Source organism: Dermacentor silvarum, chromosome 1, assembly GCF_013339745.2.
Source record: "Dermacentor silvarum isolate Dsil-2018 chromosome 1, BIME_Dsil_1.4, whole genome shotgun sequence".
Lineage (NCBI taxonomy): Eukaryota > Metazoa > Arthropoda > Arachnida > Ixodida > Ixodidae > Dermacentor > Dermacentor silvarum.
This window is the reverse complement of record NC_051154.1, coordinates 150,417,894-150,442,566: the sequence shown is the minus strand read 5'-3', so window position 1 is coordinate 150,442,566 and position 24,673 is coordinate 150,417,894. Positions and strand designations below refer to the sequence as shown.

At 47.3% G+C, this 24,673-nt stretch overlaps 1 protein-coding gene across 1 annotated transcript in view; it reads right to left on the bottom strand.

Moving 5' to 3' along the window:
* LOC119436232 (neutral ceramidase) overlaps positions 1–22,628 on the bottom strand; it is a 124,918-nt gene extending 102,290 nt beyond the window's left edge. The window contains exon 1 of the mRNA XM_037703026.2: positions 22,229–22,628. Coding sequence (XP_037558954.1) covers positions 22,229–22,354 — 126 coding nt within the window. The 5' untranslated portion in view covers positions 22,355–22,628. The remainder of the gene's footprint in view (positions 1–22,228) is intronic.
* Positions 22,629–24,673: the final 2,045 nt, after the last annotated feature.

The window sequence follows — 24,673 nt, the reverse complement described above, 5'->3', positions numbered from 1 at the left end:
ATTGTAAGAAAAACGACAAATGAGGCTGGGTACTGGTAGTGTCATGAGGATATGCAAGTGTACCTACCGTAAGAAGCGACAGACTGAACGTGACCAAGCACTGCAAAGCAGTGACGACTCAACTGCAATACGAAGCATGAGTAAGGGTTACGTTAGACGTGAAGCAACTGAAAGGGGAAGAAAATTTAATTTACGAGCTTTCGCTTAGTTATACGTGAAATACGTGACAATTTCGTGCGAAAAAAAATGGAAAAGAAGGAAAAAAGAAAAGAAACTAAGGGTGCTATTATCAATGTGATAATAAACGTTGGACATTGTATAGTTGCGATATCCGTATTATAGTGCATCTCAAGCTTTGTCCCTCGCTTTTCAATTACCATATCGTCACCGAAAGCTGAAAACGGCCCCTTTTCGGTTATAATCCAACTTAGTAGAACTTGCGTAACTTTTTTTTCTGTTATTCTGTGTGTGCGGTTCATAACACGTGCCATGGGCCTCACACCCTCGAACATTGGCGCGCGGGTGCTCGCCAAAGCGGTGGAAAAAGCAAAGAACTGAGAAGGAATTCGACAAAGAAAATTACTCAAGACACTGAAAGCAGCACGGCCTACAAAGGCGCATTTTATCTGAGTCATCTTGACTCGTAAGAACAGGGAAAATCATCGAAGAGACGTCTACAAAGGATTGACTAAACGCCTTCGTGACCTCAGTTAGACCAGTGAGCTAAGGTTCAGAACGATGAAAAAATATACAAATAAAATAACACTGGCCACCTGCGAGCAGGCCAAAGCACGATTCACCGTCGGTTGCATCACCGCAGAAAAAGGGAAAAAAATAGAGAGAGAGAAAGAGAGAAGTGAATATGAAACGAAAACGCGCACGACTTACGTCATTTGAAGCACATATACAACAGTGTGTTGCCTTTCTTTCTATTTCCCTTTCATTTCTTTCTTTAGACTGTTGTGTGGCGCGAACAGCTCGGAAAGCGTCGCCGCATGCCGCCGTCCAGCAAGTTTCGCACGGCGCCTTTCCTCGAGTTACGAAAGGGAAGGTAGACGGCTTTTCCTCCTTGGCTGCACACCTTCCAACGCCGACTGACTGCCAGGCAGGCGCCTCTCGAAGCGTGCGTGTTTAGGAAAAGCCTCAGTGGACAGCAACAGCAGTGGTGTGACGGCACCGGTGTTTCTTTCGCTTACACCTATATGTCGCGGTTTTGTGAACCTCCTGCAGCACCGAAAGCTCCAATAAAGTATCAACTCCACTGCGGGATTAGACCGAGCTGCAGCGTACGCTTTCTCTCTGTGTTCGCGAGGAATGCTGAGAAGAGCTATACTTCCGTCCGCGTTAATTATGCGGTGGTATCTAGGACGTGCGCATGGCTGCATTGTTATATTGTGGAGTTAATATTCAACGAAGACCGACCTTCTTTCGCGTGAGGAGCAGAAGGCGGTCTGAGCAGAAAAGCTCTCGCTACACTATCACCAGCCGCAGCTTAATATACATCCTACGCAAAAGTCCAGTTAATTATTATCCCAGCCATCTTGCGACATAATGATACGCAGCTACGTTCACAGAATATATTCAGAGTCCCCCCGTGGGGCGCCGTTCAGTCTATATTCGCTTGCAATTTTTTTGACTGCAGCTATACTTTCAGTGCATGTCTGTGCTAACACGCGCACCTGGCTACATGCGGCGTACGCTCGTACTGTCGCCTGCATGTCAAAGCCTTTCATGGGCAAGTGACGTAGGATCGCTTACGAAACAGTACGTAAACACCGCATGCTTGAAAGCGAGACGTCACTGGCAAAGACAAAGACTGCGTTTACAATCTGCCACTGAGTCACGCAGCCCGAGTTACGGCAACTTTTACCCGGGGCTTTCGTCGTCGGACACAGGAGAGGCAGACCAGCGATTTTCGGTGTTGCAGCTAAATTCTATGCACAGAGTAATCTTGATGGCGAAACCGAATGTCAGGGAAAGCTAGCAGACGCGCCAAAATAGATATCTACAAAATTAAGTGCTGAGGTTTTACATGCCAAAACCACGATATGATTATGAGGCACGCACCCAGGGTTCTTCAACGTGTACCCAATGCGCGGTACACAGGCATTTTTGTATTTCACCCCTATCGAGATGCGGCCGCCGTAGCCGGGATTTGATACCGCGCCCTCGGGCTTAGCAGCTCAACGCCGTATGCACTACGCCACCACGGGAGGGTAAAATAGCAAAGCGTTCAGCCGAGCCACATGAGCCAGGTTTATCATTAAAAGTATGCTTTTTACTAAGTCGCCTTCACGTATCTACTAAATACGTAGACAGTTATACTAAACAATGAGGTCAGTCCCATTTACGGTATAATAGTCAATTCGTGAGCGTCAGCCGGAATTTATAATGATAACCGAGAACAAAACATTCTCACGGAATACAAGTTTCAGACGTCAACCATTGAACATGGTTCACCGGATCCATGCACGAAGAAAGGGCGGAGTAAGAACGAGTCCTTGGTTGGTGGCGAATTTTGAATATATATATATATATATATATATATATATATATATATATATATATATATATATATATATATATATATATATATATATATACGCGCGGTCTGTTGTTTTTTTGCGCACACTAACGTGCGGCTTTACTTTTGCTGGCGCTCCAAGTACTGGCTGAAGCTGTGTCAATGCACTGTACAGGTGTGTAGAAAGGTGCCAGCGCCACCGACCACAAGTCATCTGCTGCAAAGCCAGTCGATTGTACTCGTGCCAGAGGGAAAAATTCGCCCGTGTTCTACACTGATGTGCTCTCTTTAACAATAGACCGCACTGCACATCCTCTCCCCGCCCATGATAGGACTGTGCACCGTAGCACAGGATGCGCAAGTCGTGCTCTCGCCGCGAATATTCTTTATGGAAGACTGACTTTCATTCATCCAGCGAACACCGAATCAGCAGTAGAAAAAAAATGCTTCTCGACAGTTGGTCGAAAAATGCCGGCGGTGAAAAACGGCTTTCGCTTGCCAGGGTTGCGCGGGGCATGTGACAATTGGAGTTTCGCAGAATTGTCGCCGATATAGGACTGCAGCCACTGTGGGGGCAGCAAGCGTTTTCCTTTATTGCGTCGGTAAGGTCGAACGATGTGGCATGACAAACGACTGCTTCCGTCGTATAGAGTGCTGATACGCACAGCCGCCGGTGAAAGGTGCTTCTCGAACTGCCGACCCAGACTCTCACGTGTACACCGCGCGTAGAGGCAACCGTTCAAAGTCATTGTTTGCTGTCGCTTGGAGATACTCAGATTAGTTCTTGCATTTTGACTAATTACATAATCAGTCTTAATTAATCAACTTCTCAATTACTATAATTACAAGAAAAGTGTCAATGAGAAAATTGTAGAGCAACATGAAAAACTCCCGATACAGCTTTCTTTTGCTCAACACGCGGTACATAAAAGTGTTTTTCCGAGCATGAAAGAAGCCCGCGAATACAGGCAAAGTGCCTCGAGCGGCCAGTCGCGCGGCAATCTCCAAGCGACAGCAAACAAAATTACCTTGGTTCTGTCCAGCTACGTAGCATTCGCCTATATTTAAGGTTTGGCTCAAATTAAGTGAAACACACTGTAGGTCTGCTTGCTGGTAGTGCTCGACGGCTTTCCAATCATGCACACTACAATGATCCCGGACAGCAGAAAAAAAAAAGAAAGAGAGAGAGAACCTTACAAAGGTATAAAAGATCGTATTTGCCTCCCAGATGGGTGGACTTACTTTATTTTTTTTTTCGTCCTTCACTCGCAGTATTACGTAGCCGAGAAATAGCTAATGTATTCGTTGTTAAAATATGTTTATTCTAAAATTAGCATTGATGCTGTGCATCCGCGTTGGCTTCGCAAGTTACGTCCAGCGGGGTAATGTTTATGCCAAATATAAAAATTTAGTCAATCCGGATTAGGAGTGCTAACCTAACCTTCAATCAGAACATTCTTTCCATACGGTAGCATTTTCTTTTTATCCACACAACCCCCCTAAAGGTCCATAAACTCATTTATGTACTGCGACACTAACTTCATCCTTTACTATGAAAAAACAAGTTTACGCAAAACTTCTCGGACTAAAAAAAAAAAAAAAAAATGCGGGAATGTTCCCACGTGTTGTTATATAGCTACGCATACGGCTTCGAGGTGACATATATGCATACGAGAGCACGTTGATTACTAATGGTGAACTTGAATGGTCGATCTGGAGCTGCTTCTTCATACACTTTAACGGGCGGGATTTTATTTGACCTTACTTGGCTCCCCGTCAGGACGCGGACTTGGTCGCAAGCACAAATGAGATCTCCGTCGCTTTCGCATGCTGAAGACGAGTGTGACTTTAGCATGTAGCTGTAAGCCACTTATTAGTTCCTCATCCTTTTTTTTTTCTTTTTGCTCTCGCAAGCGTATTTAGAGCAAGCACACTTAATCTCGACCCCGGTGACCATTCGTCGGCGCGGTCCGCGCAGTGTCTGCGGGTCAGCTGACGACAAAGCAACGGCAAGCAAGAGCGCCGGCGGCAAGCTTGCCAGATAAACAGGCTTAGCATTATCGCGGCCGTTCGTTCCGCCTGCTCTCGTAAAGTCTCCGGCAAAAGATGGCTGCCACCCGCAAGCGCTGCAAATTCAGTAGGTATCGGAGCCAAACTGTCCTCGTCTTGCGTCGCCCGTGCATTCGTTGTCACTGACGGAACTCGTTCTGAGAGTCACTCCATTGGAGCTCAGGCAGCCAGAACGACAACAGCAGCGACATTACAATGACTATAACTGTAGAAAGGTAGACCGCGGAAGTCAGGCCCCATTTCTGGAATCTGTAGCACGCAAGCGCTGCGATTTGGCACGGAGCATTCTGCTTCCTGCTGGCAGATACAGATCTGAGAAAACTGAAAGTACGCTCGCAGATTCAGGTAACTCTTTCAGGTCGACCCTAGGATTCGCAGTGAATTATCAACTTAGCCTGTGAGTTATTTGGTGAAGGGACGCAAATGCACGCGTACTACGAGTGCACTTAGCGAAACCAGTCGGGGATGCCGCAAACTCGTCGCAAAATAAGTCCTGACCTCCGTGTAGCCGGCGAGTAAATACAAACACACACACGAGCCCACTCGGACACCGCCGGGTAGTGCGTGCCTCGATTGTGTGGGCAAAGACAAAACGCCAGCGATTTCCTCGCGCTCCTTGGGGATGCTCCATGCACCTCCTGCGCTACGTGATTGTATAGACCCAAAACGGGACTACATAACAAGGCGCGCTCTTAAAAAGGTGTACACACAGAAGGTGCCCTATAAAATCAAACGCCGAGTCGAGCGCATTTTGCTGCATGCAGACGTCATCTATTCAAACCATGTCAAGGGATCACGTACACTGGCATATATGACGCAGCGCCATGATACGACTGGCAGCGCACGCGCGTCCAAGGCTGTTCTGTGTGTCGTTTTAGCCTGTTATGCGCCTAGTGCCTCGTGTGTGAATCCTATTTTCTCTCGGAACGGCATTTGTGTCCCTGCCACCGTGATACTGCATTACACGCGCGCCGGTTAACGAGAGCGCCTTCGTCGAGCAGCCGCGCTACAACCCTGGCCGAGCTTTGCGCTCGTGACCGCTATCTGGCCGTGCTCGCAAGTGGCGCGGGGTTTGCCACATGGCCTGCTTCGCGTCGCTCAAACGCACGAACTGTTGCACGCAGTTTCCTCAAGAGGGGCAAAGCATGCGCGAACTGTTTAGGAGATGCCACTCCGACCAGTGACGCTTCTGTCCGTAAGGTATATCAAATGGGATCAAATTCCCGTCCTTCAGTAATATCTAAGGACAAGCGGACCCATATTTTTTTTTTCTGAACTGAAATACAGTTAAACATATTTTTGGTGCAGTAAAGCAAGGAACAAGTGCATTCAACGTGCCGCCACGGACGACATGCTAGATCACCTTTCATAAAATCCGCAGCAAAAGTAATATTAATTCGTGGGGCTTTGCACCACAACGTTGAATTGTGGGTTACGAGGAACACCGCATAGGAAGGCTCGGTTTGTTCCTTCTTTGTTTCTATGCCCCCCGGGGTGTTTTGCGTTGCACCAAAGTACCAACCGGTCCACAGGCGTTCCCACTTTCGGAATGCGGATACACGACCTCGTGCTCAGCAATACAATCGCAGAAGCGTTAATATGGGTGTGCTGCGTAGATAAAGGCATAGCTCTTTACTGTGCTAATAGTCCTCCGACATGGTCACCGCGATAAAGCCGGCGGAAGCCACGTGTAAGTCTGTGTCTAACGCTTAGAAAGTCCTTTATGTCGTCTAATGTCTTCAAGAGAGAATTTGGCTCCGTTGGCCCATTTTCGGCTCAGGATTCCGTGGTACTTTTCACTAATGACCAAGAATATCCGCAATGCACAACGGACACGGACGGAATTTTTCAGCCTCTTGGCACGAGCTGTGCTGCATTAGAGCTTAACGCACATGCAGAGCTTAATGTACCGCATTCCACGCAAAATAGGCTGGTCGCAACCGAGTGAGGGGCAATCCGCCGACGTTCTCGAGTCGCGATTATAAGGGGCAATAGAGCCAGCTGTGTTCGGAGATCACGAAACATCAAAATGCCCGGATGTCCCCCTACGAACAGCCATAAGGTGACAAAAGTGTCACTAAAGATCTCGCATTTCATGGAACCTCCTTCATGTTAATAAATTATGGGGTTTTACGTGCCAAAACCACCATCTCATTATGAGGCACGCCGCAGTGGGGGACTCCGGATGAATTTGGACTACCTGGGGTTCTTTAAGGTGCACCTAAATCTAAGTACACGGGTGTTATCTGCGTTTCGCGCCCATCGAAATGCGGCCGCCGTGGCCAGGATTCGATCCCGCCTCCTTCATCTTCTTGTGTGACATTCGGAGCCTGTTAGCTCTTCGGTTGGAGGTCCCGCCGGAAGCATGCGTCCGTCGGCCGCTGTCAGCGCGCTTAACCAAGTGCAACAATCCGTCCTCGTTGCTGCCGCGTGCCACTCTCACACCTTGACCTAAGCAGCATAGCGTGCGTTTCGTGCGTGTTTCGACGCTATTCCACTTGTTTTTTCTTTCATTTTCTCCCCCTCCAGGTAACCATTAACCCGAGTTACACGACTCGCCACGGAGCTTGAAAGCCGTGCCGGCTTGGCAGTGCCAACATTCGAGTGGACACGGACGCGACTGACGCGTGTCTGTTCAACAGGTTATGGCGAGTACGTGCTTGCACGCATGCCCGTGTTGGAAAGAAAACTGACGCACCAAATTTGACGCACCGCAAGTGCGCACAGCTGCAGCTCTACAGGCCTCATCCTGTTAAACCGTGCGCGCCGTCAACGCTGAGATGTGCAATTTCCTGCCTTTCGTTCGCGCTCATTATGAGGTATGGGTAATAAAAGTCCACCTGGCACATTATGAAAAGAGGTGTTCCGGGACGTATTCGCAAAGCTGTGAGTTACAACGGTTCGTAAGGGGAAACCCCGGCCAATCGTGATAGCGATCAACGAATGCGCCTGGCCTGGCAAGGGCAAACAGCTCTTATAAAAAAAAAAATTTAAAAATAGGTGAGTTCGGTCCGAAGTGTTAGAAGTAGCTTGAGGTTAAAAATCTGCCTACGTATATATCGACACCACGTGGCGTCCCAATATACGTTGGAAGTATAGACAGGACCTTGCTCTCTGCATTGCCGGAAATACTTCGGCAAACATGCTTCGAGGCAAGCTGCACATCCCTCACCATTTTAGGCGATAGTTGAAGGCATTGTGCGTGGGTATCAGTCCAAGCCACGTGGGCCAAGCGCTCTTGTGTTCAATGGTGCAAAAAGGAAAAGCAGTAGAGAGCGGGAGCTGCTCGCCAGTCAGCCAATCTTTCTCTTTTTTTTCTGATTTTGCCGATGAGCTAGTTCCGGGGCACATAATAAGGCTTACTTAAACGCCTTCGTTGCGCAAGGCAACAACGCGTTCAAAGGTATGTAATAAACACTTCCGCCGCTCGACAGATGAAACGCGCGCCGGCAGAATTTCATTTTCTCGCTGTGCCCGATTCGAACGGTGCTTGGTCGATGCACAAAAGAAACGCCGATTACTGACCGCCCGTCTGGTTAGGAATGTTTCTGGGTTCGGCTGTGCGCGCTGCAGCTATATACCCGTTTGTTACGCTAGACCCAGGAAAGATTCGCATCGTCTGGCTCGGTGTTAAGAATAAACCGGTCGCGCGTTCGTTACGATAACCACGTTCCCTTGTTTAGCACCGAGGCGGTCTCTGCAAGACCTTTCCTCCCAGCTCAGGGTGAGGCTACGGCACTGTTGTGCTTCATCGCGTGACGCTTTCGAGTATTTACGACATCGCCGAACATGATTTGCGAAAGCCAGTGCTTATTACACCGTCGCGAGCCGCAGCGCATGTACTACATACATACCTTCGAAAATAAAATGCACTAGAGCGTGTCTCCGCTGTTCGTAGACTACAACTATACGCCTGTTGAAATGCCTCATCGGCATCGCGTCTGTGTACAGATTGAACGTCGCACCTATCGCAGTTTCAGTAGCACATTGAGCCGTAAAATATATTATTGCGATAGCAATTATATGGACACTTCAACCGGATTTCTGCCGTCGTCGTCGCCGTCGCCGTGAGGTTCCGTATAGATTCCAAGGGCGATAAAATCGTCGCCGCGCGCCGTATGCACGAGTGAAAGCGCGCGGGGGACGCGCGCTGTCACGGAGAGCGAACGCACGGCGGAAAGCAAACGCGACCGTCGCGACCGTATGGGGGGAGGGAGGCGGGGCGACGCTGTGCTACGGCACCAAATGCGTATCTTGCAACCGTGCGCAAGGGGAACTGGCAACGCAATCTCCCACGCGACAGCAAAAAAGCGGGAAGGCAGCGCGGAGGGAGGGGGGGGGGGGCGGGGAGCAGCTTCTACTCTGCCAACAAATACGCTTGCACTGGCTGTGGTGGCGGTCGCCCGCACCGTCTCGTTTCTCCACAGGGCTCTGACCTTTATATGCGCTGTGCATTCGCCGCTCAGTTTCCGTTGAAGCGACAGACCGCACGATTCTTCGCACGCTGCGGCGGCTGCGCTTGCTGCCAGCGTTTTGACGGTCGTCTGCGGTCATTCAGTGTGATCTATTCATGTTTGCTTGTGCGCGATGACACCACGCTTGTCAATTCAGTTAGAAAGCGGATGTGTCCAAGTTTATGCAGCCGATAAAACTACCATCCCTAATCCGAATAGCTCTCTGCTAACGCAATCGATGCTTCGCCTTTCGGGCGAAAGTGCGACATTTTTTTTTTCGCAGCTACGATCTTGGCAGACGATACGACTATCTCTCTCTCTCTCTCTTTATATATATATATATATATATATATATATATATATATATATATATATATATAATTACTATTGCAATAAGTGAAAAAGCCTGGACGTGCATCTGTCACACATTTTTATATTTAGCAGACATGGAGCTATTTCTCAATTCCGCATAGTGAACCATGGGGGCCCGAAAAATTATTGAATTAGCATTTTTTCTTGACACTCTAATCTGTATATGTGATGCAGGGACAAATGGCAATGAGTGTGCAGGAGCGCACAGCGCACATAAAAAAAATTCACATTTGTTGCAGACAATTTCACTAATTAAAAAAAAAGAATTTTACTTGGTGTTTAAGTCTACACCACAAATGTAGCGCTACTTAAGGTAATAGTATTGTCGAGGTTATACAGAATGAAGTACAATCAACATAAATTACTCTCAATACTAAAAAAAAAAAAAGACAGCAGATGTGTGCGTCCTTGGAGCATTACAACCCGATTCCCAGCAAAGCTGTGTTTTTTTTTTTTTTTCGAACAGTTGCACTAAATGTTTCAGTTTCCTGTAATTATATCCCGTGCTTTAAAAAGTTGCCCGTATATGACTGCTCCGTTTGAAACCTTGTCCCCATGTAATGCTTTGGAGCACTTCTTGTTGGAAATTTTTTAAAAGCCAGTGATTCATCAACACACAACTTCCCCAGAAAATTTCATGATGTTCTCCCTCCCACGCAATTTCCGCTAGATTTGATATCGGTCGAGTTCACAAATTCTCCTATGGCAGCGGTAAAAATTCTCGTTTGTTCGCGAAATACATTCATAAAGCTCCGCATCGCTTGCTTGAGTAATTTACTGCAATATGATAATTACACTTCTGTCTTTGAAGTTTACTTACACTTAACTTACAGTTCACCGAGGACATCGCTGAAACCAACTAGGAGTACGCCTTATGATGCATGAAAATAGTGGGAGAAAACGACGGCTCAGTAATTATTTGGAACGCTTATAACTACACCAGGAACGTAAACATTTTGTCGCACATCACACTTACCATGAAACCTCTCCCCTTTCCACGAAATGTAAATATGCTGTAACCAACAGCTATGTCGGCACAATGGAAAGCAAAGCTGAAAGCTGCCATATCACAACTAAAGCCGTGTATAAAGCACAAAAATTGGGAGAAAGCTAGTATTCAGTAACTGTTTTTCGAGCACATAAGCAACCTATACACAGTTCAAGTTTTCGGTACACGTCACCAAAAGGTGGCCTTCATTTCTTCAAAATATGAAATATCTGCTGTTCTTGCTCCTGCCAGGAAACAAGTAATAGTGTAGCTTTAATTAGAAACGGCCTGAAAATGAAAGCGATAAAATCAGAAGTCACACAGGGCTTTAGAAAAAATTCAGTTCAGTGTTCTGTTGGCATTGAAATGGCTCTGCGCGTTCGACAAAGGTCATTTTCACGAAGATATATATGATAAGTCGTGATTACACAATGAAATTTGGCACTTATACCTGTAAGTGGTTTGATTACATTTTTAAATTAAATTATGGGGTTTTACGTGCCAAAACCAGTTCTGATTATGAGGCACGCCGTAGTGGGGGACTCCGGAAATTTGGACCACCTGGGGTTCTTTAACGTGCACCTAAATCTAAGTACACGGGTGTTTTCGCATTTCGCCCCCATCGAAATGCGGCCGCCGTGGCCGGGATCCGATCCCGCGACCTCGTGCTCAGCAGCGCAACACCATAGCCACTGAGCAACCACGGCGGGTTGATTACATTTTTGATGGTGATAATATATTTAGACTGGAACGCTACGTAGACTATCTTTGGACGGAGATTCAATACTTCCAGCATTTGGTAATCCAACGATTTCATGCAGTAAGGCACACCAATCGTTGGGCGCGGTTGATCATAATACTTTATCTAGACCTCGCCCGCAGGTTAAATATAGCAAGCCGATTGTTTTTATTTTTTTTTTCAAATATGGTTAGGCGGTCCCAAAAAACTGGGCGTGATGCAAGTAGCGCAAGCGGAAATTTATTACGGCGGGAACTGTCCAGCGCCAGGATTTCTGCGCAATGCGAGCGTCGCCCGCTACAGCGCGTCACGAGGAGGCACAAAAGACAATCCTCGCTGCCCAAGCAGAGGATACGTAGTAAAGAAAAGCATTACTTAGGTGGTCACTATATTATGACAGAAAATTTTGCTTCAGCTGTAGTTTTGTAGGACTTTCCAGCGTGTAGCCGAAAGTGGCCGCTTTCAAAAGTGGGGGGGAGGGGGGCAAATGGCATACTTTGCCCCCCCCCCCCCCCCCGGTAGATACGCCTATATTTCTCGCAAGTGGAATTTGTTGTTGCATGAACTGCGAATATTATATAATTATAATCGAAGGCTGTGTTACAGACCACAGTATATTAACTCCAAGGTTTCGTTAAAAAATGAAGCACGCACAGATATGGCATTCGTGTTTCAAGATTTAGATATAGTGGCGTTCACTCCCTCAAAGTTAAATAAGTTGCATAGCATCTCTCGCATGTCACGGGCAAGAGCCAAAGATGAGACATGAGGAAATAACCCAGCACGAACCCCGCGCGCATGCTGTGCCACGCATTTAGTGGACTGGGAGTGGCACGACGATCAACGACTCAGTTGCATAGTATGCCTTGAATTGCGAGAACATTTTAAGCCTCTGGCTTAAATCGGGCGGCCAGGTAGCGTATGTGGTATGGGAGACGAGATGGGAAGCGCTCGGCTAGGCATCACTCGGGACCCGGAAAAAATTGTCGACAGTCGCTCTACCACAGCCGCACAGTCACTTCTCGTGCGCCGCCATTCCAGAACGATTTCAAAATTTTTCGCCACTCCTATAGAACTCTCGAAGACGATTAATCGAACTGGCCTACTCGATTAAGTCGATTAAATAAAAGGTGGACATCGATGAATATTAATCGTTTTGCGGGATACAATCAGTCGATTAATCATTCATCGATATTACCAACCTTACTGCGGGAGAGAGAACGCCCACGTTCAGACAGATGCCCCACCAGATGTTGACCGAGGAATTGAGCCGGCGCTACAATAGTTCGATAGCGATTGAAACTTAAGACGTTAATGCCAAGAAATCACCTGCAGAAATTTTTTTCATATTTTCCTTCGCCCTATACCGGTAACACACTTCTCCGAGCTAAAGCAACAATAAAGCGCTCTTCATAGAGGACCCAGACGCGAGCATCCGGGCATTGAATAACCATTAAACAGCGAGAACGCCGAGAAACTGAATTCTAGCCTGAACCACAGGCAACGCCGGAGAAGTTCAACAAAACCCAAAGAAAAATTTACCCACAGTGCAACGCCGAAAAAGGCAGTCAATTCGCGCAACCTGCATATACTGTCAAATCATCTACTATTGGCAGTTCCCGAACTGGACAAACACGTTTTCCAATACGTGAGCTGGGCCGAATAACGGTTTCTCGGGCACGACGAGCCATACGTATCGATCCCGAGCAAAGTGGCCCTCGGCAGTTACGCTGGCCACGCTCGAGCCTGCCTAGCAGACCGGGCTCCTTACAAGAAATTGTTTCTTCCGGTTCCCCGCTAGCACAAGACATGCCGCGAACTTCCGGAACATGTATGCGCGACATTATTGGCTGGGGCGGCAGCTCAGCTGTTTCCGCTGTCCGATAGCGTGTCGCGGTTGCCGAAGGCCAGCGGTCGGCATCAGCAGGCCGTGAGGCTCTCCGCGTGCTGATAGCGTCGGCGCTTTGTGTGCGTGTTCGTGACAACCCTTCCGGTGAAGTCACGCGGCTAGCTCGGAGAGCAAAAGCAGGTTAAACATATGTGCCTGATGAAGTTTCATTTACATTATTTTAAAGCCTCGCAATGTTATCTCTAGCTGAAGAACCTGTCATGTGTGCACTTATGAGCCGATTCTCATGTCGATGAGAGTCGTATTTGCCTGCAAAGTGATTTAAGCCATGTGTTGAGGACTATATGTAGGATTTTTTTTTTTTTTTCCCTGCGCACATGCTTCATTTGTTCGTTTGAGCCAAGTGCGCCTTTGGGCAGCTGTAATTCCGTACAACAATCAGAAGAGTTGCACCATTTCAGCAGACATTAAGAGGAAGCTTTAGCTCGGAGGCTTGTATCCAAATTCATGGGAAAGGAGAAATCGTTTTTCTCGGCAACCAAGTGCACCAAATTTGATGAGGAGTGTTGCATACAAAAAAAAGAGTTAAAATCTAGTGACCGTTGGTTTCGATTTAGATGGTCATTTCTTATTAAAAATTGGCAAAAATGGCAAATTTTCAGAAAAAGAATTTATCTAGTTGACAACTCTAACTCAGCAATGAAAAAGGACATCACAATTCTGTAAACTGCACCTAACAAAACAGTAAATCTAGAGCGGACAAAATAATACATGGCTCTCAAATAGACCACTAATATGTGAGTAGACATTTTGCAAAATCCTTGTAAACAATGTAACAAATTCACGTACGATATAAATTGACACATAAAATTTGTTCGCGTTACATGCTCTACCGGTTTCAGTTTACAGGCATGCGATAGCTGTTCTTGGTGGAGAGCTACGAATTTGTAAACTTCGTGCTTCAATTTTTTTTTTCAAACTTTTACCAGTTTTTGAAAGATCCTTTTAAAATATTCCGGCCGTAAATCGAAATTCCGCTTCCAACAGCCACTAGAATTTAACTTTCTCTCTCAAAAGCAACACATTTCATTAAAATGGGCCCGGTGAATACCTCAGAAAAGCATTTCTGCGTTTTACGTGTATTTGAATATAGGCGGCATCGGAGTTGGGCCCGAGCTAAAGCTTCCTCTCAAGGTGTGCAATACTTCTTTATTATTATAAAGATGCCACGACAGAAAAAAATTCGACTCGGGAGGTTTATCGGCCAAACGGAACGTTGGGGCTGCCAGAGGCGGCATAGTGAAAGCTCCAGAATAATTTTGACCACCTGGGATTCTTTACACAGAAATCTCGGCACGCCAGCGTTTTTACATTGCGATTCCAACCCGACCGTAGTGCAACCGGGAATGGAACCGACGATCTCGTGCGGGTGGGGCAAAACTGATTAGGCCCCTACGGAACTCTACAAAAAATGAAAATTGGATAAAATTTGTAACGAGTGGCTGGGGGAATGCAGTTTCTGAATGTTGCATACGACAGTCATATCACGGTGGTGCCTTCATGCGCACCAAAATACATCCGCGATTCATTGCGTTAAAGTGACTTTAGCAATTCCGGATCCGACGACCAGTGCACAAACGTCTTCTCAACTGAGGCAGGTTCCAGAGGGAGTATTGAGATTACATGGTGCTCCGTAATCACTGCCATCACTGCGCCAATTAGTTAGGAAATTTCTTTGTCTCTACATGAGAGTTGAAGGGCTCGGCGACGACCGCAGACATATAGCGCCACAAATAAAGCCAGGTCGCACAAAGTCCAAGAAAAAGGTACGGCCTTACAAGGACACAAAAAAAAGCAGGACGGGAGAAATGTCCGTTGTTTGTTGCGGAGAGCACGTGGGTATACAGCCTTCGTAAGAAACAAAAATTTCGCGACTGAGCGTCACTGCTTCCGCGGAACTGATTTGTCAACTTCACTGCCATTCCCAGAACTGCCGTGAACTTGCTGCGACGTCACAGTTTGCCGACACGGCCATTCGGTTGATGCCGTGGGACTACCCACCTGACCCCAGTCATGGTTTGGATTTGGGTAGCAGACGTGGGACGCGGTCGCCTCGTTTTTAATCCCTTATTTTATGGGACCGTAGTCAACGCAAGCACAAGCACTGGCCACGCTATAGTACTGCCCACTCTTCTCGTCATAACTCCACTTCGACGAGAAGTTCAGATCAGCCGCGCCAGCTCAAGTCGTTCCAGAAGAGGTGTCGCGCGAGCACGCGCAACTTCATCGATATGCTCAAAAATGGCTGGCAAACTCACTCGATGTGAACCCAACATATTTTCTGCGTGTGATATTTTTGAAGCGCTGCTTGACCCCCCAACAGTGGCGCCAAGAAGCACATCATAGCGAGGACGCTCTCGGGCAGTCCCCGGAAAATGCTCAGAGATATATGTTTGCGCTTTGGGTGCACATTAAATAATCCAAGGTGCCCGAAATTATAGTCCGACGACCTAAACTACGGCGTCTCTCGTAACTAGTCGGTTGCTTTTTAACGTTAATCTGCAAAAGGTAATAGGGAGTTGTAGAAATTGCACACCCAAGTGTCCTTGCAGTACCCTAAGCTCCACGACCCTGCTTGCGTTCTTTTGTATACCTTTTTGGCGTTCTTTCGTACGACCGGCGGTTTGCGTCCCCCAACTTTGGCTGTGCAAAGCTTAGGACTACCAAATTTCATTTGTTACTTGACTAAAATATCTAGCCCCCTAAGCACTGGTTTAATACACCCCTCAGCAGGGTCTCGACTATAGCAGCCTTGATGTCCTCGGGTATCATGTCAGGCATTGTTGGCTCGTTGCCTGCTCTTACGATCACGTTCTACGCTGTTACACCCACGGTTTAATGGATGTGTCACATCTTCCGCTACGGTCCGCAAGTGGCCCTGACTAACTACTCCCAGGGCTAGGTTATACACGTAGATAAATGCCCAAGAAAGCGGACGGCGGGCCAGCAGGTCGCCGTATATAGCGCACTTGGTATACTGCGCAGTATGTGTATTAAAGGAGGCTTTTCGGTTCCCTCCGGTGGCAATTTTGTCCCTTCTTTCATTTCCCTTTGCCTTTATTAAACTTTTTTTAACATTGCGATTATTTTTTGAAAAACAAAAAAAAATCCTAACTGCCATCTCAAATTGATTAGACAGTTGATTTAAATAAATAGTTCATTCTACCCTATTTTATTTGACTTCAGGGAATGATGATTTCTATATGGTTGTTGCTTGACTAAAATTTCGAGGCTCCTCGGTCCGCCTTATTCATAGAAAACCTTCTTTTGTTATACAAATGTCGCGGCGAAATGTTCATCATAGAAATCAGCTGCTCAAACGCAACCGATTTTTTCCTTTACACGCACATTTTCTATGCAAGTAGTAAATTCCCAATTCAGGCTAAATAAGTGCTTCAAAGAATGGCCCAAAGGTTACGTAACATGAGAAATACAAGACCATTGTTTAGCGAAATAATTATTTCGATTAACTTCTTGCTTTCTCGTGAAGAATAGCCCCTGTCATGAATGAAAGGAGGTGGGGGGGGAGAGGGGGGAAGGAGGAGGAGGCCGTTTAACAATGCATATGGCTGAAGTTGGTATGAATAAATATATTTTAGCTTCCATCCGAACTATGTTCACCGCTAGCGCGTGAGAAAATTTCAGCCATGGAAGGTTTCAGATACGCGAAAGCTATCATCGCTGTGCTTCTGTAGTTGTCTTATCCTCGGCTACATACAATGCGCGAGTTATCGCATTCGCACACGCTAGTCAAAACGCCGCGCTTGTCTCGTACACACAGAAACCAAGCCAGACTGACCTCGAATACTGCGACAGTATACGATATACCTGGACTCGTCAAGGTCAGTCTGTATGCGGTTCGCAAAACTAGCATTTGGGGAAAATTTATTGTTCTTTCTCAGCTAAGCTACAAGGCACCAATCAACATTTATTTTTCAAAAGCCATGTTGTATGATCCAGACATTCAGATGATGTGTATGGCAAGACAATGAAGTGGTCCGACTGCCAAAAAAGCCACTTTTTTAAATATTTGAACACTTCGAGTGCTTTTGGCACCGGCAAAAGTGAGTAAAATTGCAATTTTTTTTTTCTTGCAAAGCAGGAAAACCCTGAAGGCACAAATTAAATATAGAATGGTAGCCCGGCTGACAGTATAGCCGAAAAATATTTGAAGCTTTGAAGGTTGAGCCTATCACCTTAAAAAAAAAAGAACCTGTAAAGTTCCAACTTTCTTGCAAAAAGCTTCGTGTTCAAGGTCCGAAAAGTTGCTTTGGTAGTCGGCCTACAAAATATCTGTAATATATCATTACATAGCCCTACGTGTCTGCTATGTGTGTGAGAAGTTACAAAAAAGGTATTTTTTTAAACTCGAAATAGTATTCTTTTCTTATGTTCGCACGTGGATCGCGCTGACAGCATAAATATATATGAAGCCTTGCCGCCTAGCAAGGAGAGACTGTTAATAAAATGGGTCTAAAAAACTGTTCAAGAAATTGTGACTGGCTTTTTTTTTTTATCAATACGAAGACAAGCGACGTCAAGCGCCGCAGCCTCAACTTATATTTTGTTTTTCTTTCTGTGAATGTGGAAGTTGGAAGTCAACCACGTCTGGAGCACATCAGCCTGAACAGGGCACGTATGATTTTTATAGCCGAGCATGTTCAGGATGTCGAACAGCGCTAACACGCAACACCACAAGAATTTGTTCACGCTCGTGCAGGCTTTCATTTGTATTTATGAAGGTGTTTTCTATTTGCATCGTTTTATGACAATCTGAGTTCCAGGGAGTGTCCTGCTCCCCCTATGTCGCACTGCACTGCACGTCGCAATGCATGTTGATATGTCGCACTGTATTTCAGCACATGTATTCTAGAATGCTTTGCGTGAACGATATCAGCGTTCTTTCTGGCTGCATAAGTGCAAATATTTCTTTTCATAAAAAGCACGAAACGTAACCTTTAACTCTGCTCTGCAGAAATCCCTGACGAATTTAACACGTCGTGATATTCCATATGCAATAGCTGTATGGTTCACCTGGCACACACCAAGCCCAAGCCGCAATGCGTTTGAGCGTGCGTCTCTTGGCAATAAAACGCTGACCATGACACCGTTTGTCTGTCAGCTGCGTTGCAGACGAATCCAGCTCTTTCGCCTACATCCCAGGCAGGCAAGCTTGGGCGCACGTCGCAGAAAAGCCGGTGCTGACACAAAAATTCAAAAAAAAAAATTATTTTTTTCTCGCGTTTAAGAACTAATACCTTTTTGTTACTTCTCACATGTATAGCATACATGGAGAGCTATCTAATGATGTATCACGTATATTTGCAGGCCGACCAAACAAAAGCTAATGTTTGTACCTCGAACACGAAGCTTTTTACAGAAAATTATAAATTCAGTTTTTTTTTTAAGCGATCGGCTGAACATCCAAAGCTTCAAATATTTTTCGGCTATACTACGTCAGCCAGGCTACCATTATATATTTAATTTGTGCGTTCTGGATTTTCCTGCGTACCGATAATAAAATTCATACGTTGCAATTTTCCTAGCTTTTGCCGGTGCCGAAAGCACTCGAAGTGTTCAAATATTTGAAATATTGGCTATTCTGGCAGCCACATCACTTCCCTGTCTTGCCATACGCACCATTTTAATGACTGAATCGCGCAATGTGCATTTGAAAAAAAAATGTTGATTGATGGCCTTCTAGCTCAGCTGGGCAGGAAAAATACGGTGTCGCCAAAATGGTACAAAATTTTGGCACTCAAAAAAGTAAACGTGGAGAACGAGTTTTGAAGAGCAACAAACATGTGCAATTTATTTCAGCTATATCTGTGATGTTCGAAAAAACGCTGGTTAATTTGGCGTGGAATGGCCCATGTATGTATGTATGTATGTATGTATGTATGTATGTATGTATGTATGTATGTATGTATGTATGTATGTATGTATGTATGTATGTATGTATGTATGTGTGTATGTATGTATGTATGTATGTATGTATGTGTGTGTATGTGTGTATGTATGTATGTGTATGTGTGTGTGTATGTGTGTGTGTATGTATGTATGTATGTGTGTATGTATGTATGTATGCATGTATGTATGTAGTATGTATGTATGTATGTATGTATGTATGTATGTGTGTGTATGTGTGTATGTATGTATGTATGTGTGTATGTATGTATGTATGTATGTATGTGTGTATGTATGTATGTATGTATGTATGTATGTATGTATGTATGTATGTATGTATGTATGTATGTATGTATATGCGTGCGTGCGCGCGTGCGCGCGCGCTTCATGGGCGGCTTATTGTCGCCGCCTATGCACGCTGGATATCGACTGGAGGTCACTAAAATTTTAACAAGAATTAATTGAATTTTGAAGTTGAAAAATACAGTGAAACCTAAATGACAATTTCATTTTAGTAGTAACACTACTGTGTTAACATTCGCTTTTAACCCTCCTGCTGTAACATCGTTGCCCACGGACACTAAGTCGGGACGCTCTTCGCAGCGCTTGCCGAGGTTTCAGGAAGAATATACCAAATTAAAAATTGGCGCACCTTCTTCTCCCTTTCGATGCCTGCTATCAGGATCCGTTTGAAAAGCAAACAATACTTTATTATATTTACGGGACTACTGCCTCTGTATTCGGGCGCCTTTAGGTTCGCTATTAATTTCGCTTCCTCCAATAGCTGCATTTAACTTATTTGTGATTGTCCATGCAAATAACGGTCACATGAGGCAGATAGGTACAAGACAACACGGTGCCTATATCACCTCAACATCGTTTTGCACACAGGATCGCCTAGCCCGTCTCTTCTGTCATGGTGCTTACCGCTAAGGCCATCCCGTATTTTCCACCATGTATCACATCGCATTCCCCATGCGATATGATACATGGCGCATCTAGTTTATGATTTTTATTTTTTGCTGAAAGAGTACAAGTACAGGCCCGGCCATTTCCTTCGAAGATGGACTTCTCTTATAGCTCTCATGGGACTTCGCGTCACGTCTGGTTCGAATCTGGCACTTGAAACGCTTTCTCCAACCAAACAGCAAGGTGCGGTGCGCGTATCATATGCGTCCCTTCGAATGCTGTCACGAAGGCGATGTATAATAAGTTCGACACAAGTTTAGAATATATTCGGAAAGGCGAAGTAAAATTGCACAAGTGGCAACGTTTTTCGCGCGTGTCCTCGGTTTGTCACCGCTGCCTCTTCATGGTCTGCATGATCCGCGAAGAATATAGGGAGTAACCCTTCTTTCAGCTTGTATGTTGCGCGCATGGAAAGGCCGCCGCGGCCGAGAAACCGAGACAACAACAAAAATTGGTCAAGGGGATGCTCCGCCCCTCAAACCCTGTACGCATCCCGGACGAAAGTTGCGCGTGCCTCCTTTTCCGCGTCGTGCCCCCGCTGCCGTCCGCTGTACTACACGCCGTCTATAGAGGCTGGCACAGCAGAGCAGCGTTCGCGGGGTCTTTTATCACGCGGCCGTTCACGATCCCTGTAACGGGCGGCCATAGGAAGCACTTCCTTCCAGGAAGGGCGCCGCTGCAAAGCATGCAAACAAAGGCAATCATCGCTAAAGGAGCAAACAAGAATTAGGCAAGTCTTGCCTCCCCCAAAAATAGGCACCCTTCGCCGCGGTCCCAAGTTTATGAAACTGCTGCGCCGGCGCCTTTTTTCCTGCTTACGCCTCAGCCGCGCGCGGAGTCGTCGGCAGCGGCGCCGAGACGGATCGGATTATGCGCGGCCTCTTCCTCGCGCCCGACAAAACTGAGAGCGTCACTCGGGCCGCGTGTGATTACGGCCCGGCACCACATTACTCCTTTCGCTGGTCCCCCGTCGAATTAGGCGCCTGTTCGCATGCTCCATTTCCTCCCGCGCGGCCAGAGATTAAGGCGCGAAGGAAAGTGCGCGCGCCGTTTGAATAAACCTTCTCTGTACCATTCAAAATATATAACGCGAGGCATTTCCTCTTTCGTTGAAAGCCAGCCGGTTAGAAGAGGACCGCAAGCTCCTGGAGCCATCGAAAGATGTTGGAACCGATAGCGTTCAGTCAGCGGGCGGCACGTGCTGGAATGGTCCACGCAACTGCCGCGTTCACAATCTCTGATCGCCATAGCGCAAAAAATAAGAGCAGAGCCGAGTCGAAGGCGCCTCGCACGTGCCAGCTTCTTTCGCGAGTGTCAATCCCTCACCAACAAGGCCGAAAGGCCTCAATGATGCGCGGGGTGGCGGCTGGCCAGAAGCTTGTTCCATGCCGTATACACACTTGTCCTGAATGTGAGGATCGAGGTATACGACGCAACAGTCTGTGTGTCGAATGCAGGAGATGCACAAACTGTTTTCTCACCAGGCCGACAGAACGTGCCACATGCACAAGTGAACAGGTTCGCGTACAAATTTTGAGGAAATTACCGAATGCAGAACTGCATGTTTCAGAGCAGACTTAACTGTGTTTTCTTGAATAAACGATTGTTTAGCTCGCTGTCGTGCAGGTCAGTTGTATAACCGTCCGAGACCGGACACCACGGCGTGCCTCATAATCAGATCGTGGTTTTGGCACGTAAAACCCCATAATAGTACAAAATAACACAGTGGGCTCAGTGCATTTGCTAATGTAGGATAGATTATTGCGGATAACCGAGACAATGTGTAGGCTTGTCGAACGTTTTGTCAAAGCACAAGTCCTGAGCCGTACACGCACATGTGCCCCGTGGCTACGTGCGTCGTCCCGCACGCTACAAAGGCGCTGCTGGACTCTTGCGAGAGCGTAAGGGAGGAAGCGGCCTACAACCAGGCTGCAGGCAGAGCGCTCACTTACGCTGTCGCGAAAGGATAAGGTCACGCAGAGGAAGCACGGAAATAAAAGGCAAGCGGACAAAACAGCGTCGTCACATCGATGTGGTGCTACAAGGCGCGGGCCAGCTGAGCGCTCTCCGAGCAGAGTGCATAACGGAACTCTTACAGGAAACCTCCAACGAAAGGGAAGACGAGGCCGCTCACGGCGAAGGTTCGCGTCCGACCGTAAACAAAACACCATTATGAGGCGAAGTTCATGCTACGCTTCTGGCTGTGCACGGGGTTCCGTGGGCGCAACCGCTGGGTATACTACTCGACTCTTGCGCGTCGCGACGCCTTGAGCAAGCGGCGACGTCGCGTGCTTACCATGCCAATTTCAGCCGCCGGACCGGTGATGTCTGCGATGCCAAAGCCGAATTCGTACTCCTCGCGGTCCAAGCCTCCGATGATCCGGACGAGGAAGAGAAGACAGAGGAAGACGTAGTTCCACATGGCGGTGTCTGATCCCCACGGCGTGCTCCAGCGGAGGCAGCGGCGCGGCTGGCAGCGGCGAGGCTCGCGATCCAGGTTACACGACGAATTTAAAAGTGAGCAGCCCTCCCGCGCCCGCCGGACGAGGTCTTCGTTCCCGCCAGGCGGGTTTCGCGGAAAGGGTAATTTTTATGGAACGATACGAGTGACGCCGCCGGCTGTGGCGTCCCCTGGCGGCTGCCACGCAAACAGCCGCAGCGCGCGCGATCCCTCCCGCGACCGGGCTTCTTTGAGCGAGCGCTCGGCGGCGGAGTCATAAAGCGCAGCTTGACTTGTGACAAGCCTCTCCATGGGACCTCGATATCAGCCCGTGGGAAACAATGGACCGCCCGACGGCTGCCTTACTCTCTGATAAGAGGGTCAACTGAAGCCTTTCAAGCATTTGGGCCACACATACATTGTAGGTCCCCTGTCATATCCATTTCTTTTGTTTTTCTCTGGTCATGCGTTTCGACTCACGTGGATCGCTACTGCGACAGAGAATAGTTTTATACAGCAGACATTCACTGCTAATTGATTGCTGTAGTGCTGTAGTGTATAACATAAATATATGTCTCGTGCGGATAATTGAGCGTCCAGATTTCGAGGTTGAGCATTACACGTCTGAAGCTTCGACATGCCGTGCGGCTGAACGGAGACACCCCGATCTACGTGCATCTGGCACTACAGCACGTCACGCTCAGAGGCCTATGCCCCTAAACTTTGTAGCATTGCGCGCGTTGCGCGCAATGCAAGTCTGGGGTGGGCTGGAAAACAGGGGCTGTATTCACAAAAAGCTCTTACGATAGACTTGTTCCTGAGAGAAAATGCTGAACATATGATTAACGAAGGCGCCCGTCCAGCGGCAAAGAACACTTACGAACGAAAAGCTTTGCCAATTTGAGCACCTGAAGCGTTCTGTCGTTGGTGTCGAAGTGTACAATGGCGTCTGATGGGATCAACAGAGAGCTTGCGAGCATATTGTTACGCGAAGGACGAGTCAATTAAACGAGAAACTATTTGCAGATTATATTTACAGCAGCGGTTGCAGCGCTGACCGGTTGTTGTTGTTGTTGCCTCAAAACATGACCGGTTGGATTCACAGCGCGAGCCCAGTTCGTTCTTCCTCCTCTTTGCTCGAGTGATGGCGCCCGCGCGCCTCCTTCAAACGTCCAAATAATCCCCCGGCGGCAGAAGCGACGTCTCGGAGCGTCTAAATGTCATCACTGGGAGGGTGATACTTCTTCAGTCGTGTAACGTGCACGATATCACTGGACTGGGAAGCAGATAAGGCGTCAGGGGCGATTTCGTAGGTGACGGGAGTCGAGTCACGGCACGAAGCACTCGGTATGGGCCTGTGTAGCGAGACAGCAGTTTTTCTTACAGGCCGACCTGACGCGACGGAGACCACAGAAGCACCAAAGAACCAGGCGGGAAGTGCACGTCTTGGTGTCGCCGGTCGTACAAACGCCTTTGACTCTCTTGGTAGTTCAGAAGGCGGCCACGGGCAATCAGGGGCGGATCCGGGTTTTTTCTGAAGGGGCGGGGGGGGGGGGGGGGTCAGCTTGTGTCAATGATGATGATGATGATAGTAATCTTTCTTATTTACCGAAATTCACCGTTTCTGTTCACGATAAACCCGCCTCTTATACGGCTAGTGCAACACCTATAGCGAAGCTGGGGCCGTATTCGGTTTCTCCGAACTTATAGGAAGAGGACGTTGCCAAACCCAGCCATGTGCTTGGCGCCTGTGCCTGATGATATATCTAAGTTTGTATTGTTTCTGATAATAAAATTTGGGATGATCTCTTGCCGATACGTTATAGGTGAGTAAGCACGGGTCCGTTTTGGAAATTCTTTTGGGACATCTTGATTTCCGAAGCTTCTTTGTGTTCGACTGAGACACCTTCGTTTGCTTTGGAGGGGTAACGCTTCCGCTCCAACGCGCCAACCGCTACGCTGGTTGTTTACGATATGCGAATCACCTGCGTATGAGGACTCACGACGCCACCTACAAGAAGAACAATGTGGCGTAGTAGCCGAGAGCGCGAGCCAGCGTATTTTGCTTCATGTTTTGTTTCCCACGGGACATCATCCTTTCACACAAGGCGCGCATCTGCTCCCGTTTCTTTAAGTTTTGTTTACCACGCGATGGTAAGGCACGCACGCTGGCGTTGGCCGCTTACGTCACGCTCCCAAACTGCGCCGTTGCGGCTCGAGGCTTCGCCCGCTCCCCGAGAACGCCCACTCAAACTGATCGGGTGGGTTTGAGCCTCCTATGCTTATTGTACGACAATAAAA